The 18,799-nt window shown below is 46.5% G+C and overlaps 1 protein-coding gene across 8 annotated transcripts in view; it reads right to left on the bottom strand.

Annotated features, from left to right (window-relative positions):
* GSDMA (gasdermin A) overlaps positions 1-18,799 on the bottom strand; it is a 50,053-nt gene that overhangs the window by 6,505 nt on the left and 24,749 nt on the right. For 5 of the 8 annotated variants that reach the window (XM_032235036.1, XM_032235034.1, XM_032235037.1 and 2 more), the window contains 5 exons: positions 18,260-18,280; positions 8,388-8,426; positions 6,464-6,490; positions 1,130-1,339; positions 48-199 (listed from right to left, as the gene is read on the bottom strand). In XM_032235036.1, coding sequence (XP_032090927.1) covers positions 48-199; positions 1,130-1,339; positions 6,464-6,490; positions 8,388-8,426; positions 18,260-18,280 — 449 coding nt within the window. The remainder of the gene's footprint in view (positions 1-47; positions 200-1,129; positions 1,340-6,463; positions 6,491-8,387; positions 8,427-18,259; positions 18,281-18,799) is intronic. The other 3 variants (XM_032235038.1, XM_032235040.1, XM_032235041.1) reach the window with 3 other exon arrangements.

Here is an 18,799-nt window from a genome sequence, read left to right as displayed (position 1 = left end):
GAAGTAAAGGAAATGAACCACAGTATTAACAACAGAAAATTCTTTACCTGGAGCTCCAGTTCTTCCAGTTCTTCCAAAGGTTCACTTTTCTTCATTAGAACCACAAAACTAGTTAGAAATTTTCCACGCAGGTTTGAAGACATTAAAGAAAATGGCACATATTCTTCCTCAATTTCCTTTCTAAGGTTTTTCCTATTGTCTTCCCAAACAGAGACAGAAATATTAAAATCAATGTTTGCTGTTCTTATCCTGCCCAGAAGAAAAAATGTGGTAAAATAGGAGGGAAAGGGAGAATTGATATATTCATTGTCTTAAATTGTATAGGAAAAAGGCAAGATAAAAAAATCTAAAAAATAAAAATGTGGATATTATTTTAACTAAGCACAGTAATAAATATTGCCAGTATATAGTATCATTGCGGAGTGTTTTAAGTTCTATATTTTTTACAATTTGGTCTCTGAATGAGTGTTGAGTGTTGTTGTTGTTGTTATCTCTTTTATTCATTAAACATGAAACACAGACAACTGAACATTTAAAAATGGGTCACAAATACCATTGACCAGTGGTATCAACCAAGTATCTTCTTAAAATACATGATGTTCTGAGCAGCAAAGTTTTTTCAGTTCTACTAGTGTTACTTCAGGAAGCTACAATTTCTTGATGTGTTGTTGTTGTAGCAGTAGTAGTAGTAGTAGTAGTAGTAGTAGTAGTAATATACTTTATTCATTAAACATGAAACTCTGTCAACTGAACATTCAAAAATGCATCATAAATACCATTGACTGGTGCTAATGGTTGATACGAGTTGCTGCCAGCATCCTAGCAGAAGTGGGTTCCTACCGGTCCGGTCTGGTACGCCAGAGGTAGTAAAAATCTGATGTACCGCTTTTTGAATCAGTAGCAATGGCGGCCTAGCCACACCCCATACCGGTTCCTTGGTCACTGCTCGCTCATCCCACCCCACCCAATCTCTGCTCTGCAGCTTGCCTGTCTGAAGTGCTGCATCCCTGATCTGTCTGCCAGGTAAACCTGCGAGTCACGGCTTAGTTAGCTGCCCCTTTTCCTGCAGCTCTGCCATGCTTCCTTGCCTTCCACATGGCCTTACTTGCAGTCCCCCATGCCCACTTACCTTCTGACATTGGTATCCAGTCCGGCCTGGCCGGTGGGTGGTCGAGCGGCCCTTGGTTGAAATGCAGATGCTGTGCTGGAGCTGAGAGTGGTGGTGGCAGTGGTGGTGGCAATGGTGCGGGAGGGCAAGGGGACATCCTAAGTCTCCTACTCAAGTGCCCACTCCGTTTCTCTTCCCCCGCTGCAGGGTGATCCAAAGGGGAGGAGGATGCTGCAGAAAAGGCAAGTGGTAAGGGAAGCGAGTGCCGGCCAGCATCCCTGCCTCCTTTGTTCGAGAGCACGGCAGTGGGGAAACCAAGGCTTCTTTGCCAGCGTCCCAGTTGATCTGTCACATCTAACCCCCCCTTACACATGCACACACACACACTGCGCTTGCCATGGCACGTGGAAAGGAGGAAAAAAACATGGGTAGAGGGAGAAGGCTGAGCTGCTAGAGATGTCTTCTCCTTCCTCTTTCCCTGATTTCTCTTCCTCTCCTTGTGCCGTGGCAATTGGTGTGTGTGTCTGTGTGTGTTTGTGTGTGTAGAAGGGGGGTTGGATGGAACAGATCAGCTGGGAGACTGGCAAAAAAGCCTAGGTTTCCCTGCTGCCCTGGCTCTCGGAGGAAAGACACAGGGATGCTGGCTGGCACTTGCTTTCCTTACTACTTGCCATCACTGCCCCTGCAGGACTGAGTGTTACTGCCCCCTCCCTGCCAGCTGCAGCCCAGGTCCTGCCTGCCCTGCTTAGCTCGCTGGGAAAGTGGCAAGGGGGTGAGCGCCGGCCAGCATCCCTGCCTCCTTCCTCCAAGAGCTGGGGCAGTGGGAAAACTAAGGGTTCTTTGCCAGTCACCCAGCTGGCAAAACTAATTTTTGTGTTTCTGTGGGCGTGGCTAAGTGGGGGGCAAATGACTGCTTGTGCATGTTCATGTGCTTATGCGTGAGTGATGTCAAGTAGGCCCACTCAGTCACATGCCTCCCATCTAGCCATGCCAACAGAACCAGTAGTAAAAAAAATTGAAACGCACCCCTGCATCCTAGGTATCAACCAAGTACCTCTTAAAATATACGATGTTCTGAGTAGCACAGGTTTTTGCAGTTCCGCTGGTGTTATTGCAGGAAGCTGCAATTTGTTGATGTATCTTATAAAATTCTTGGACATGGTTCCAAGTGCCCCGATGACAATGGGTATCATTGTTACATGTTTCATCCATAATCAGGTAGTTTCTATGGTCAAATCGCGGTATTTCATAATTTTTTCCAATTCTTTTTCTTCGACTCTGGCATCTTCTGGTACATGATGTCAATAAATTGTACGTTTTGGCCCTCTATAACTATGATATCTGGCTTGTTGTGTTCCAAATGACGATCCATCTGTATTCGAAAGTCCCACAAAATTTTCACCTTGTCATTTACAGTAACTTTTTCAACTTTGTGCTCCCATGACTTTTTGGATACAGGTAAGTCGTATTGTTTACATAATCACCAGTGGATTAATTTGGCAACTTGGTTGTGTCTAGCTTTGTAATCAGTTTGTGCAATTTTGCTGCATTCACCCCCCCCCCTCTCTCTCTCTCACACACACAACTTCCAGTTATATTTGTAGATATATTCTATGAACTAAAACTGACACCCAACAAATCCTATGATCATGGCCATCCGTGTCCTACAAACCAACTCACAGATTCCCCCAATTCAGCATCTTTCCGCTCTGGGGGTTACCTGAATATGGTTAGTCGTCCTGTTATCTCCTGGCTGTAGTTCCCACCTTTTTAGCAGAGCGGCAGAGAAGGCTAATTTCAAATGGCTTTTTTTTTTTTTTTGCTGAAGTCCAATTTGTCTGCCGCTCGGCGGATGAGTGTTGGGCATGCCATGGAAGACACACATCCCACTTGCCACAGCATGAGGCGTCTGTGTAAGGGGGACTGGATCAGTTTTTTTCCCTTTTGCTGAACCCTGATTTCTCTGCCACTTGGCAAGTGACCTGGTGGGTGCCTGAAAGTGTTGGGCACACCATGGAAGGCATGCATGTCACATACACACATCATGCTTGCCGCAGCATGAAGCATGTGTGTAAGGGGAGCTGGATCAGCTGGGAGGCTGGTAAAGAAGCCTCTGTTTCCCTGCTGCCGCAGCTTTCAAACAAAGAAGGCAGCAATGCTGGCCAGCGCTCGCCCCTCTCGCCGCTTTCCTGATCAGCTAAGCAGGGCAGGCAGGGCTGTAGCTGGTGGGCCACAGTGGTGGCAGTGGCGGTAAGGGAAGCGAGTGCCAGTCAGCATCCCTGCCTCCTTCCTCTGCGAGTGCAGCCAGAGAGAAATCAGGGGGAAAGAGGGAGAAGAAGGCCATCCCTAGCAGAAGCTTGGCTTTCTCCTCCCTCTCTTTCCCCCTGATTTTTCCTGGCCACACTCGTGGAGGAAGGATACTGGGATACTGGCTGGCACTTGCCCACTTGCCACTTTCCTGGCCAGCTACTCAGCTAAGCAGGGCAGGCGAAGCTGCAGCTGGCAGCCGCAGAAGTGGCAGTGGCGAGTGGTAAGGGAAGCCAGCATCCCTGCCTTCTTCCTCAGTGAGAGCGTCGAAAAAAAGAAATCATGGGGAGAGAGGGAGGAGAAGGCCGTTCCTAGCAGAAGCTCGGCTTTCTTCTCCCTCTCTCCCCCTGATTTCTGCCCACGGCAAGCAAGGCAGCTGTCAAAGAGAACGAAGTGCGGGCTTTTCTTCCAACAGCCAAAGCCTCTGCTCCTGTTCCTTCCTCAGCTGTTTCTTTCGCCAGTACGGGGGTGTGGCCAGGCTGACATCCCTACCAATCCTGTCTGGTACGCCAGATGTTCACTACATGGCATACCGTACCGGGAAGAACCCACCTCTGATTCACATATTAAATGTGAAACAGTTTCAACTTTGTTGTTGCAAAGCCGGCAGTTTGGATTGTCAATGGATTTTTGTATCTTCGCATTCATGGCATTAGTTTGTAGTGCTTGAGCAGCCAGTATTAAACCGTCAGTTTCTTTCTTGATGGTTCCAATCTTAAGCCATGTCCATGTCAAGTTGTCATTACATTTTCCTTCAATGTTTTTCAAGTGGTGTGCATGCAAAGCTTTGGTTTTCCATCTATTCAATCTGTCACCCAGCTGTTTTTCCTTATATTCTGTCTTTGCTTGTGTTGTTTTTACACTGTTCTCCATATTCACAGTCTGCAGCAATTTTTCTGTACTTTGGTTCACATAATCACTCAAACTTCATTTTTTCTTCATCTAGAGTTTGATGGATTTGCAATAGTCCTCTGCCCCCTATTTTTCTTGGCAGGTACAACCTGTCACTTCGTGGATGTAAAGCGTAGTACATATTCAAGAGTTTGCATGTTTTCCGGTCCAGGTTTTCCAGTTTAGCCAAAGTCCAGTTGATTATTCCAAAGTCTAGTTGATTAGTCCTGTATCACTGGAACTGCCCATGTATTAATGACATTAATTATATTTCCAGCATTCAGCTTTGATTTTAATATTTTGTGGACCCACCTGATGTATTCCTTTTGCGTTGACTCTTTGACTTTTCCATTCAAGATGTTATCTGCTTCCAATATGCTTAGGTATTTGTAACTGTCATCCTTTGCTAATGCTTTCACTAGGCTTCCATTTCGTAGTTCTATTCCTTCTATTTTTTTCCATTTTTCCTTGCTGCATGGAAAATATAGCACATTTTTCAAGTCCAAAGTTCATTTTGATGTTACTGCTGAACAGTTGAACTGTGTTGAGTATTGATTTAAGTTCAGTAGCGCTTTTCACATACATTTAAAAATTTTTAAAAATTTTCTTGGCAGGTACAACCTGTCGATTTGTGGGTGTAAAGCGTGAAACATATTCAAAAGTTTGCAAATTTTCCAGTCCAAGTTTTTCAGTTTAGCCAAAGTCCAGTTGATGATTCCAGCTGAGTAGCATATCACTGGAACTGCCCATATATTAAAGGCTTTATGTTTTCAGCATTCAGCTTTGATTTTAATATTTAGCCAACCCTCCTGATTCCTCTAGCAGTACTCACAAGGAGTAGTAGTTGGAGTAGCAATAGTAGAGTACCAGTAACTGTGCAGAAGAGTTAGTAGTGAATAATAGTATGTGGGAATGCAAGCAGTTGCATTGTGTTTTGTCTAGGGACCTGTGTTGTTGGATCTCTTGTGTCTTGAGCCCACCAAATTGGGTATTGTTAAAAGAACCCATGTCAATATTATCCAAAGTATCTGCTTAATTCTGATGAACCCTCATTCAACATTATACAATTCATTGTGACTCTTTCTTGATGTCTGCTCATCCTCCAAACAGACAACATCTCTATTGAGGAACTGAAGACCCATAGGGGAAAATGGATATACATTCTTTTGACTATTTTATTATTCTGAATGATCCCATGAGGCCCACAGTAAACAAAACAGATAGGCCTAAGCTATTGTTAGAATACTTTATCCCACGCTTCAAATGAAGTTATAGACTTTCAATCAAACTCTACAAAACATATTGGGGAAAAGAATCTTCTTTTCCAGTTCTAATAATGAGAAAGATACAAAATAATTTATTTTAATCACACTGGTATACTATAGAAGCTTTTAAATTTTAGCAGCTACTTGTACAAGTTACCTAGGGAAGTACTATGAATATTATCCATTTAAAATATTTCTAGCTAATGCAAAATGTTTCTATTGATTACTAGTAAACTTTTTTCTTTTTTAAAAATATTTTTTCAAAGTTGCGGACATTAGGATTGGTGTGAACGTAAAAGGTATACTGATTTCTTCATTTATATTGAATTTTGTGGAAAACTGGGATTTTAAAAAAAATGTATCATTTAAAAAAATTACATTATTAGAAGTTATCAATTTCCTGGAAGTTCAACTTCATAGCAGAATTCATGACACATTTTGGTCAGTGTTCATATGCAAAAATGAAGACAGTTAATATTAATATTTCAAAAGGACCCAGTCACAAATGCAAGCACCAGAGGAAGTGAGCCTTCGGATTTTTCTCCTAAAATTTTTATGCTTAACATGAACCAATCTGCTGCCCACTCATTGCCATACTGGCTACGAATTAAGGAAGCTGAATATGCCAGTCAGAAGTTGAACTAATGCTTTGTTAACTCTAGTTCTACATTCCCCAAAAATATGCTTATGATGTTCACAGTGTGTGTGTGGGGGGGGGGGGAGTGCATGTATTGCAGGCTTTTCATTTTGAATTTAGCAAGCTCTTTAGATTTCCTGTGATTGCTTAATTAGGATTGAATTGACATTTAAACATACTTACATAAGGGCAAAGAACTCTGAAATGAAGTATGTATATAAGAGAGAGAAATGAAAGAGAACAAAAATATTTTACCTCCACCTTCAAGCACAACCCGTTTACCTGAAATGCAAAATAATTACATCAATAGGATGAAGAAATAGAATGAGATAACAGTCTCAATCTCAGTCCTGTCAGTTAGTTGACCTTCCCATCCAGTGCAATAAAAATTTTGAAAAAATCTGTACTTTCTTCATTACTTACTTCTGCATATAAACAACTCCTGTTGTCATCCCATATTTTAGATTTAGAGCAACATGCCAACCCCAGTTTTTCAAAAAGTTTATATACAAATTCACCATATTTCACTTGTCCTAAAACCAGGGACCTGAAATATGCCTTTCCCAAATTAAGGCAAATATACATGTCCCAGGATAATGTTGCAGGATCCAATCTGACTCAGTCATTGGGGTCAGAGTAGGGGTGAAATGCTATTGATTCGCACCAATTTGCATGAACAGGTAGTGACGATTGTCATTGGTTCTGCGAACCAGTAGTAACAAAAAGATTTAGAGGATCACGCAGCTCAGCTGTGAGTCACCTGATCATTGGAAGCTTTTTTCTCACTTTTTAAAGCATTTTTTCCTGCCGGTTCGGGCGAACAGGAAAAAAAATGCTTTTAAAAGAGAACAAAAAGGTTCCATATGACAATCAGCTGTGAGAACCTTTATTTTCACTTTTTAATGATTTTTTTACTACCTATTCACCCAAACCGGTAGTAAACATGCTTTAAAAAGTAAAAAAAAAGGTTCCCACGATCACATGGCACAGCTGAACCTTTTTTTTCACTTCTTAAAGCATTTTTTATTACCACTTTGGGCAAATAAATAGTAAAAAATGCTTTAAAATTTTTTAAAAATTGGCCACGCCCACCCAGTCACATGAAACCCCCCAACAAGCCACGCCCACCAAGCCATGCTTATTATTGATTATTGTAATGTGAGATGACTGAGTTTTGATCTCCTCATATGACTGCTTGCTTGTCTTCTTGCAATTTGGTAGTTAGTTTCTACAGGCAATCCATGCAGGGGATCTGGTAAATTATATTGGAATTATCTCCCACTTCCAAGTGATCTTTATAGAGCATAATTTGTCCTCATACATTTCTCCACATATTTTTGGAGGTCAATGAGCAGTTAGTCAGGCTATGTAAAGGCAACATTAGACTGAAGTGTTTAAAAAAAAACATAATATGATGCCTAATTTAGGTTTAATATACTAAGTTTCCTTTTCTTTCCCAATGAGAATTTGTGTTGCAATTTTTCAGCTGGGCATAGATTTATAATAGCATACTTTTTTCTTGTGAAAGTAAATAGGTAGTATTATTTTAAAACTCTGACTTCCTATTTTGATTGTTATTTGATTGTTACCTAGTTGATAAATTCTTGTACACAGCTGCAGTCCTGCTACGTGTAGATTCCCCCAGCCATGAGAGCCAGAAGGGAACTCGCAGAAGCTCCCAAGGGAAACAATCTAGCCCAGCGTAATAGGTGCCCGCCGGATCGAACAGATAACGTGCCCTGTCAAATCCACAAATATTCAGTCAAACATAAAATCCAGAAATCCAAACCTCCAGAAACAAAGGTGTGAAGTTAATGTTGTCTGATATCCTAGAGAAAAGGTTTGTACGCCTCTTTAGGTTGGACTGAGTAAAAAAACTACTTCAGTCAGAGAAGGTGTGGTCAACAATTACATAACTCAGTCTCTAGGTTAATGGACAAAATTAACCCATGCTTGGATTCCCCAAGCAGCGCACAGGAGAACATGTACACTATTCCCGCCCTTTGCTAAAATGGGTGGTGTGGCCAGTGCGTGACGCATCCGGCCCATGGGACACGAGTTTGACACTCCTGATCTAAATAATGATGTCTACTCTAGAAGCAGTAACTGAGTAAAGAATTCAGGGATATCATGTTATATTCATTAAAATAGTAAAATAAAATGGCTGAAGTACACTTACCAAAAGCTCCTATTTTATCAGTTGAGTAAGAAGAAATACCTAAAGTAAAAATTAGGAAAACTCAGTTGTTTACATTATGCTAGCTAACAATACTATATGCAAATTTTTGGAAGAAAAAATCAGTAATTTTTAATATTTCAAAGAAACCTAACATTGAGAAAAAGAAACATCTTAATTTACATTCAAATTTTCCTTCCAAACACATTTTTGGAAAAGGGATGAATTATCCCCAGCAGGCAGCACCAATATAGCAAAATGATGGAGATGGGGTTGACTTTAATTGCAAGGAAAATATAATGGAATGTACTTAGGAAGTGGATCCCCAGGAGGGAGGAGGTGCATTCCAGATGAATAAGAGGCAATACAGCCTACCACATATGAGAGAAAGAGGGTAAAGACAGCCCTCCCTATTAGTTCACAGAGTATATTGTAGATGCAGAGAGTAGAATGAAGGCAACAGAATCAAACTTTGTTAATCTGAGATGTTTCATTGCTCATCTAAGCAATTCTGTCAATAACAGCAAAATTAGTTAGGTGAAGAGTCGTTGGAATGTAAATGTCTCAGATTAACAAAGTTTGGTCCAGTTGCCTTGATTAAACCTTTAGACACCTTTGTCCTGGATAGCAATAGCACTTAGAATTATATGCCACTTTACAGTGCTTTACAACCCTCTCTAAGTGGTTTTACAGTGTCAGCATATTGCCCCCAACAATCTAGATCTCCATTTTACTGACCTCGGAAGGATGGAAGGCTAAGTCAACCTTGAGTGAGTGGATCTCAATCTGCCGAACTGCTGGCAGTCGGACATTAGCAAAAGTAGTCTGCAGTACTTCATTCTAACCACTGCACCACCTGAGAAACCCCTGAATTTGGTGTGGCAAGAGTTGACACATTCTAATGACTCTCTGACTCTAATTTTGTTCTGACTGATGAAGTTGATTGGATGATCAATGAAATGGCAGTTGGACTAACCTGAACTGCATGTTTCGAGGAAAGGTGTGGAGGAGTAACCATGGGTATTAACCAAGCCTTCTTGCCTATTGGAGACTGAGGTAATCTTTTGAAGCCACACCTACTGCTCTCCTCTGGCTTCGCAGATTAACCGATGGATTGTAGCAGCATCTGAAAGGAAGGATAAACAAGAACAGCCAACTCATATCCTTCCTAACCGTTAAGCTGAACCTGGACTTGCTCAGGCCCCCAGGCGCGGGGCGCCCTAATGGGGGGGGGAAGTGACTCCTCCCACACCTTTCCTCGAAACATGCAGTTCAGGTAAGTCCAACTGCCAGGGTCCGAAGAGAAGGTGTGGGAGGAGTAATCATGGGACATACCAAAGCTAGATGTCCTGGGAGGGATTAGACTGGCCTGAGCTCCTTTGAGAGTCTAGGACTCCCTGCAGAACCCTCCTGCCGAATGAGACCTCCGCAGAGGCATAGTCGTCTAGTCTGTAATGCTTAATGAAGGGAGACGGAGAGGCCCAGGCGGCCGCTTGGCATATCTCCTCTATGGGTGCCTGGGTGGACCAGGCAGCTGAGGTGGCCGCACTTCTAGTGGAGTGCGCTGTCATATCCTCTGGGACCTGGAGGCCACGTGCCTTGTAGTCCTGTGAAATGGCCGCTGTAATCCATCTGCTGATGGTGGCCGGGGAGACCTTGGCTCCCTGGGAGGATGGTTGGAAGGACATGAAGTGGGCCTCTGAACACCTAAAGGAGGCCGTGTGCTTCAGGTATATGCGCAGGGCTCTTCTGACGTCCAGCTTGTGCCAGGATTTCTCCCTCTCTCCGGAAGGATGGGGACAGAAATCCGGTAGAATGACCTCTAGCGCCCTGTGGAAGGGGGAGTTGACCTTGGGCATGAAGGAAGGGTTGAGTCTGAGGATGACCCTGTTATCTAGGAAGGTGCAAAGATCCGCCCGGCTGGAGAGAGCGTTGATCTCCGAGACTCTTCTGGCCGAAGTGATGGCGACCAGGAAGATGACCTTAAGGGTCAGTAGCTGGAGGGAGACCTCCCTCAAAGGTTCGAACAGTGCTTCCGTCAGGGCCTGGAGGACCATGGGTAGGTCCCAGGGGAGGAATCGATGGACCACTGAGGGTTTCAGATTCGCCACCCCTTTGAGGAACCGTTTAAGTACCGGATGTTGGGACAAGGGAGGAGCATTCACTCCCCCCCCAGAATCGTAGAAAGAGCGGAGACCTGACGTCTAAGAGTACTGGTGGCTAGGCCCTTCTGATGGCCCTCCTGGAGGAAGTCCAGGACCTGCGGAACTGAGGCCGCCGTTGGGCAGAGGCCCTTAGCTTGGCACCAGTCTGCAAAGGCCACCCAGGAAGCATTGTAGATATGGGTGGTGGACTGCCTCCTGGATCTACTTTCCTGATGACCTCTTCGGAAAATTGAGCCTCCCTTAATTGTTCCCGCTCAATCGCCAGACGGTCAGATGAAGCCACTCTGGGTCCGGGTGCTCCAGAGACCCCTGGTGCAGAGCTACCTCCCCTGCTGGGATTCTCCAGTGAGGGGCTGTGGACAGGTCCACTAGGTCTGCCAGCCAGGGTCGGCGCGGCCAGAAGGGAGCCACCATTATCACCTCTGCTCCCTCCGCTACCACCCTCCTCAGGACCCCGGGGATGAGGGGAAGGGGGGGAAAGGCGTAGAGAAGACCTGGTGGCCATCTGCATCAAAGAGCGTCCGTGTCCATGGCTCCCCTGGTCGGAAATCTCGAAACGAACTCCGGCAGCTGGGCGTTCTGCGGGGTCGCGAATAGGTCCACCGTCGGATGTCTGAACCTCTCGCAGATCCAACGGAAGATCGAGGAGTGGAGCTGCCACTCTCCGTTGTCCACCGTCTCCCTGCTAAGCCAGTCTGCCTGATGGTTCTCTGTTCCAGAGATGTGTTCCGCTCTGATGGACAGCAGGTGCCTCTCTGCCCAGTTTCCCAGCCGCAGCATCTTGTTGTGAAGAGCCCTGGAGTGGGTGCCACCCTGTCTGTTCACGTGGGCCTTGGCCGCTACATTGTCTGTCAGGACTAGGATGTGATGTCTGTTCACTATGCCCTTGAAGTGTCGGAGAGCCAGTTGATGTTGTTTCTCATATCTGTTGGGGTCCACCGGCCCTGGGCGATCTGGTTCTCCAGGTGGGCCCCCCAGCCGAAGAGACTTGCGTCGGTGGTGAGTGTCATCCTTGCCAGTTCTCTGAAGAGGCATCCTCTGTTCAAGGCTGAGGACAGCCACCAGCGAAGGGATAGCAGCACCTGGGGTGACACCCGGATCCTGAAAGTGGCATTGCTCATCCCGGCTTTCTGGTGGGGCAGCAGGAACCACTGGAGCTCCCTGGCGTGTAGGCAAGCCCATGGCACGATCCTTATGCACGAGATGAACTTCCCCAGGAGCCTGGAAAGAAGAACTACAGGGACAGAGCGTGACTTGCAAACCTCGTGGATCATCTTAACGATGCTGTCCTTACGATCCTGGGACAGAAAAACCTCCCCAGCCACTGAGTCGATGATGGACCCTATGTGAAGGAGCCTGGTGGAGGGCACAAGGTGACTCTTCTCCAGGTTAATGGAGAAACCCAGGGATCTAAGGGTGTCGATGGTGGTACCCAAGTCCTGTGCAGCCGAGTCAGGCAACCTGGCTAAGTCGAGGATGTCGTCTAAATGGCAGAACCAATGGACTGGGAGGGAGCGTAGGTGACCTGCTGCTGCTGCAAGCACCTTGGTGAATGTCCTGGGGGCTGAGGCCAGCTCAAAGGGCAGAGCTCTGTATTGGAAGTGATTCCCCTCGTGGGAGAATCTCAGGAATTTACGGTGTTCCGGGGCGATCCTGATATGCAGGTATGCCTCTGTGAGGTCCATGGATGCCAGGAAATCGCCCGGCCGGATGCCTTCCAAGATGGATTTCAGGGAGGCCATCTTAAATTTGCGGTATACCACCCTGGAATTGAATAGTTTAAGATCCAGGATGGCTCTCCATCCCCCTGAGTTCTTGGGGACTAGGAAGAGGTTCGAGTAGAATCCGGAGCCCTTCTCCCCCTCTGGAACCCTCTCAATGGCCCTGATGTCTAATAGGTGCTTAATGGCCTTGGCCTTAAGAGTCCTCTTGGTCGGGTCTGTGGAGGAAGCAAAGGTGCAGAACCTACTGGGGGGGAGGGAGAGGAACTCCAGGTGTAGCCCGAGCCTTACCGTCTGGAGTTCCCACTCATCCGAGGTGATACGATCCCAGGCATCCGCAAACATGGAGAGGCGACCGCCGATGGGGTGATCCGGAGTCGGATAACTTGAACCTGTGGAAGGGGCTACCGCCTCCTCCTTAAAAGGGCCGCTTGCCCTGTTGTTGGCCCCTGAATCTGTTCTGGAATTGTCTATCCCCCTGCCTGTGGAACCTGGGGTTTTGGTACCTCTGGTTCTGGTTGTCCCCGTCGGGTGGTCTGTAGGGGGTCCTCCTGGGGTATGGCACGTGGCGGAAGTCCGAACGTTTGGTTGTTGTCGGGAGAACCTTCCACTTGTTTTTATCCTCCACAAGGATAGGGTCCAGCACCGTCCCAAATAGTTTCTCCCCGGTGTAGTCTGTGCCAGTTAGGTGCCACTTCATCCGGGATTCCGCCTGCCAATGGTGTAGCCAGAGCAGGTGCCTAGAAGCAACTGAAGAAGACATAGCACGCGAGGCATACTTTACCCCGTCCAAGGTGGCGTCTGCTGAGAATTGCGTTGCCGCCAGCATCTTGGAAATGTCCTGCAGGAGGTGAACCTCTGATGCCGGAGTCCTGTCCCTCAGCTGCTCCAACCACAGGACCGTAGACCTGTTGAAGAAAGAAGTGGAGGCGGCCGCCCTGATGGCCCAGGTGATAGCCTGGAACGTCTTGCGCAGGACGATGTCTGCCTTCTTGTCCTCAGGTTTGAGGCAGTTGGCAGTGTCTCCTGCGACGACCGTTGAAGCTGATGCCAGGGTGGCTACCGGATTGTCCACTTCAGGTACCTGGAGCGCTTGAGCAAAGGTCTGATTGAGATTGTAAAATTTTCTCTCATTTCCCCCTGGGGTGGGGAAGGACCCTGGTTTTACCCACTGCAATTTAAGCACCTCCATGAACATCTCTGGCGTGGGAATCTCCTCCTTAGCCACGGGGGGGGGGGTCTATGGAAGGGTCCCTTTTTCTTTTTGCTCTTACCCTTGCCAGAGGTCTCTGTTACCAGCTTAGGATCCAGGGGGGGGGGATCCAGATTGGCTGTGGCCGATGCCTTGCGGAGCAAGGAGCTAAATAAGGATGGGGGAAAGAGGCCCGCTACGGTAGAATCATCCTCTACCTGGGGATCTTCGTCCTCTGAGAACCCCACATCCTTCAATTCTCCCTCCTCCAGGTCGGAGGTCTCGCTAGCTGTGGAAGGGGAGGGAGACCTGGCTTCATTGGCAGCTGAAGTGCTGGGGCGTTCTTGCTGAACCCTGGGAGGTTCCTGTGGGGCCCTGCTCCTGGAACCCTGAGGTTGTTGGCTTAAACTAGAGGCCATTACCTGGGCCAGAGCCCTAGCTAGCATGTCCTGGAAGCTGTTGGTGAGGTCAGGCAGTGCAGGCTGGAGCTCTGGTGGCTGGGAATATTCCCTGGGTTCAGGGGATAGAGGAGCCAGGCGAGGCCTAGCAGGGCTAGTTGCCCTGCGACCAAAGGGATCCGCTCTTGAGTCCACTGGGGGAGCCGGAGAAAGGGGGGGCGATAGGGAGCTGTGCCCTCTATGGGAACCCCTTGGTGAGGCTGGAGATGCTGCCCGGATCTCAGCCCGGGCTGAAGGCCTGCGGGGAGATCATGATCTGGAGGGGGAAGGGCTGATGGTCGCCCTGAATTCCCTGGTCGAGGCCCTGCTCGCCCTGGCCTCCTTCCTGGGACTACCTTCTTGGGAGCCCTGACCTTGTCCCTCCTCACTGGGGATCTTTTTCTGGGAGCCGGGGAAACAGCCCTGGAGGTCCCTTCATCCGGCTCCACACCCCCTGGGGCTCTGGGCCTGGTATCCCTACTCCTGGTCGCCTCCGCCATTACTTACAGTTACGGTGCTCACCAACATCCTCCTTCTGCAGCCGGCTGTAGAGCGGATTTGTTCCTTTGGGGCTTGGATCCGCCTCTGCTCTTCTGCTGCTGGATTGTAGTCTCAGCTGCCGGCAGGCACAGCCCTGGAATACCCCCCGGATCACCGGCGGGGTAGAGCCTAAAGGGAAGCCTCTTCCAGCTTCCTGGTGCCTTGTGAGCGCTTTCGGCGTCCGTAGAGGAACGCTGATCACGCGCTCACCCATGTGCTCCTAAAATGGCGACTGACCAAGATGGCAACCGCTGGAGCCATCCGGATCCTCTCTCGCCACTGGAAGTTGCCGCAGCGATCCTCGGTGGCTTCCCGGTCCTCGCAGACCTTCCTGGGCCCTTCCGGACGCTGCACAGTCGTTTCTTTCGTCCCTGCAATCTCTGGGACTTCCACCTCCTCAACGCGCCCGCCGGTCGCACAGGGAGTCTGTGCACGCGCTGGCAAGCTGGAGCTTGAAAAGCGGCACGGAGCACAGCAGAAGGATGGTGAGGCGAACTGCTGATCTTTAAATAGTAATCTCTGTTAGAAAAATGCTTTGCTGAAAAGGAAAAAACTCCTAAGTTTTCGAAAAGAAGGGAGAGACAAAGTAACACTCCTTTCAGGCCGAAGACTGAGGTTAATCTGGGAAGCCAGAGGAGAGCAGTAGGTGTGGCTTCCAAAGGTTAACTCAGTCTCCAATAGGCAGGAAGGCTTGGTTAATACCCATTGAATTGAATTGAATTGATTATATTTCTATGCCGCCCTTTTCCCTGAAGGGGACTCAGAGCGGCTTACAACCCAAGTCAAGGGGGGGGGGGGGTTTACAAATAAGGAAAAGAAAAAAATGAACAAAACAATACCACAATTTAAAAACACACAACAGCCATACCATTCGAGGGGGGACAAAAGCTCATTAGCCCCAGGCCTGGCGGAACAGCCAGGTTTTAAGGGCTTTGCGGAAGGCCTGGAGGGTGGTGAGGGTTCGAATCTCCACGGGGAGCTTGTTCTAGAGGGCCGGAGCAGCCACAGAGAAGGCCCTCCTCCGGGTGGTCGCCAATCAGCATTGGCCAGTGGGTGGAATTCGGAGGAGGCCTAATCTGTGGGATCTAATCGGTCTATTGGAGGTAATTGGCAGCAGGCGGTCTCTCAAATACCCAGGTCCAATACCATGAAGGGCTTTATAAGTGACGACTAGCGCCTTGAAGCGTATCTGAAGACCAATAGGCAGCCAGTGCAGCTCGTGGAGGACAGGTGTAACGTGGGTGTACCGAGGTGCACCCACAGTTGCTCGCGCGGCTGCATTCTGGACAAGCTGAAGTCTCCGAATGCTCTTCAAGGGCTGCCCCATGTAGAGCACGTTGCAGTAGTCCAGTCTTGAGGTCACAAGGGCACGAGTGACTGCTGTGAGGGCCTCCCGGTTCAGGTAGGGACTCAACTGGTGCACCAGGCGAACCTGGGCAAATGCCCCCCTGGTCACAGCCGACAAGTGGTGTTCAAAAGTCAGCTGTGGGTCCAGGAGGACTCCCAAGTTGCGAACCCTGTCTGAGGGGCGTACTGTTTGACCCCCCAGCCTGAGAGATGGAAAACTTGGCCAATTAGTGGGAGGGAAACACACCAGCCACTCGGTCTTATCTGGATTGAGTGCAAGCTTATTAACCCCCATCCAGACCCTAACAGCCTCGAAGCACTGACACATCACGTCAACCGCTTCACTGAGTTGGCCCAGGGCAGACAGATATAGCTGTGCATCGTCCGCATACTGATGGTATTTTATCCCCTGCCGTCGAATGATCTCACCCAGCGACTTCATGTAGATATTAAACAGGAGGGGGGACAGGACCGAACCCTGTGGCACCCCATAATTCAGGGGCCTAGGGGTCGATCTCTGCCCTCCGACCAACACCAACTGCGACCTGTCCGAGAGGTAAGAGGAGAACCACCGTAGAATAGTGCCTCCCACCCCCAACTCCCGCAGTCGTCGCAGAAGGATACCATGGTCGATGGTATCGAAGGCCACTGAGAGGTCAAGGAGCACTAGGACGGAGGCATGACCCCCATCCCTGGCTCTCCAGAGATCATTGGTCAGCGCGACCAAAGCGGTTTCCGTGCTGTAACCAGGCCTAAATCCCGACTGAAAGGGATCTAGATAATCGGTTACTCCTCCCACACCTTCTCTTCGGAAACTGTCTCAAATTAACAAAGCTTGGTCCAGTTGCCATGATTCAACCTGTAGACCCTTTGGCCTGGATGATTGAGTCTTGTGGACATAAAGGAGTGGATGGTTTAATAGTCGGGAGCAAGAAAGTGAGAAGACATGTACACTATTGGAACTCAAAAAACTATATAAAATAAATAGCTTCCAAGCAATTTTCTGTGTTAGAAAAAGGAAATCCTTTGGATCATGAAATAGGATTGTTGTGTGTGGAGTCAGGAAAATATTTTAGAATAATAGTTGATTCCACTGCTGACTCATGTTCATTTTGCAATGTGGCTGGCTGGAAAAAAGGCAAATGAAATTTTGGTTTGTATCAATAGAATCTACTTTTTAACATGGAAAGTAGTATTTGATTTTATTTGTTTCGTTCAAACATTATTTTAAGTATTGTGTTCCGTCAGTCACCTTCTTTCCAGATATATCCGGATAGTATAAATAAGTTCAGAGAAAGGAAGTAATGATCAGGGAAATAAATGAACTGGGAATGTCTAAAGACCTCACTGCTAAAGAAAACTGTGAAAGGATATGATAGCACTCTCCACTACCATACGTATTGGTAGTTATCGACTTTCAATCATTCTTTTAGTGCTCTATCAAAGTTGCAATGGCACTGAAAAAAGTAACTTATGACTGTTGTTTACATGGCCATTATAGTATCCTCATGGTCCAATGATCAAAAAAAGGCCTCAAAAGAAGGTCGAAGTGAGCTGGCCAGCACATCCATGAGAGGACACATGCTGGCCAGCTGACAGGGCAAGTCTTGCGTGTCCTGACTAATGGCTCCGCGTGCCACCTGTGGCATTCGTGCCATAGGTTCGGCATCAGGCCTATAGAAGCTTCTAAATTTTAGCAGCTACTTGTACAAGTTACCTAGGGAAATACTATGAATATTATGCGTTTAAAATATTTCTAGCTAATACAAAATGTTTCTATTGATTACTAGTAAAAAAAATTCTTTTTTTAAAATATTTTTTCAAAGTTGCGGACATTAGGATTGGTGTGAACGTAAAAGGTATACTGATTTCTTCATTTATATTTAATTTTGTGGAAAACTGGGATTTTTAAAAAATGTATCATTTAAAAAAATTACATTACTGGAAATTATCAATTTCCTGGAAGTTCAACTTCATAGCAGAAATCATGATACATTTTGGTCAGTGTTCATGTGCAAAAATGAAGACAGTTAATATTAATATTTCAAAAGGACCCAGTCATAAATGCAAGCACCAGAGGAAGTGAGCCTTGGGATTTTTCTCCTAAAATTTTCATGCTTAACATGAACCAACCTGCTGCCCACTTATAGCCATACAGGCTACGAATTAAGGAAGCTGAATATGCCAGTCAGAATGCTTTGTTAACTCTAGTTCTACATTCCCCAAAAATTTATTTTAATTGGCTCTCTGTCTTAATATAAAACATGAAGTCAGAAATATGCTTATGATGTTCACAGTGTGTGTGTATGTATTGCAGGCTTTTCATTTTGAATTTAGCAAGCTCTTTAGATTTCCTGTGATTGCTTAATTAGGCTTGGATTGACATTTTAAACATACTTGCATAAGGGCCTAGAACTCTGAAATGAAGTATGTATATAAGAGAGAGAAATGAAAGTGAAGAAAAATATTTTACCTCCAACTACAACCCGTTTACCTGAAATGCAAAATAATTACATCAATAGGATGAAGAAATAGAATGAGATAACAATCTCAATCTCAGTCCTGTCAGTTAGTTGACCTTCCCATCCAGTACAATAAAATTTTTGAAAAAAATCTGTACTTTCTTTATTACTTACTTCTGCATATAAACAACTCCTGTTGTCATCCCATATTTTAGATTTAGAGCAACGTGCCAACCCCAGTTTTTCAAAAAATTTATATACTCTCTTACAAATGTACCATATTTCACTTGTCCTAAAGCCAGGGGCCTGAAATATGCCTTTCCCAAATTAAGGCAAATATACATGTCCCAGGATAATGTTGCAGGATCCAATCTGACTCAGTCATTGGGGCCAGAGTATGGGTGAAATGATCACACGGCACAGCTGAACCTTTTTTTCACTTAAAGCATTTTTTATTACCACTTTGGGCAAATAGGTAGTAAAAAATGCTTTAAAAATTTAAAAAAAGTTTCCCAGTCACACGAACCCTCCACACACATGTTTTTTGGAGG

This window comes from Thamnophis elegans, chromosome Z (genome assembly GCF_009769535.1).
Source record: "Thamnophis elegans isolate rThaEle1 chromosome Z, rThaEle1.pri, whole genome shotgun sequence".
NCBI classification, from domain to species: domain Eukaryota; kingdom Metazoa; phylum Chordata; class Lepidosauria; order Squamata; family Colubridae; genus Thamnophis; species Thamnophis elegans.
Note: the sequence above shows the minus strand (reverse complement) of the source record. Positions and strands in the feature narration are given on the sequence as shown.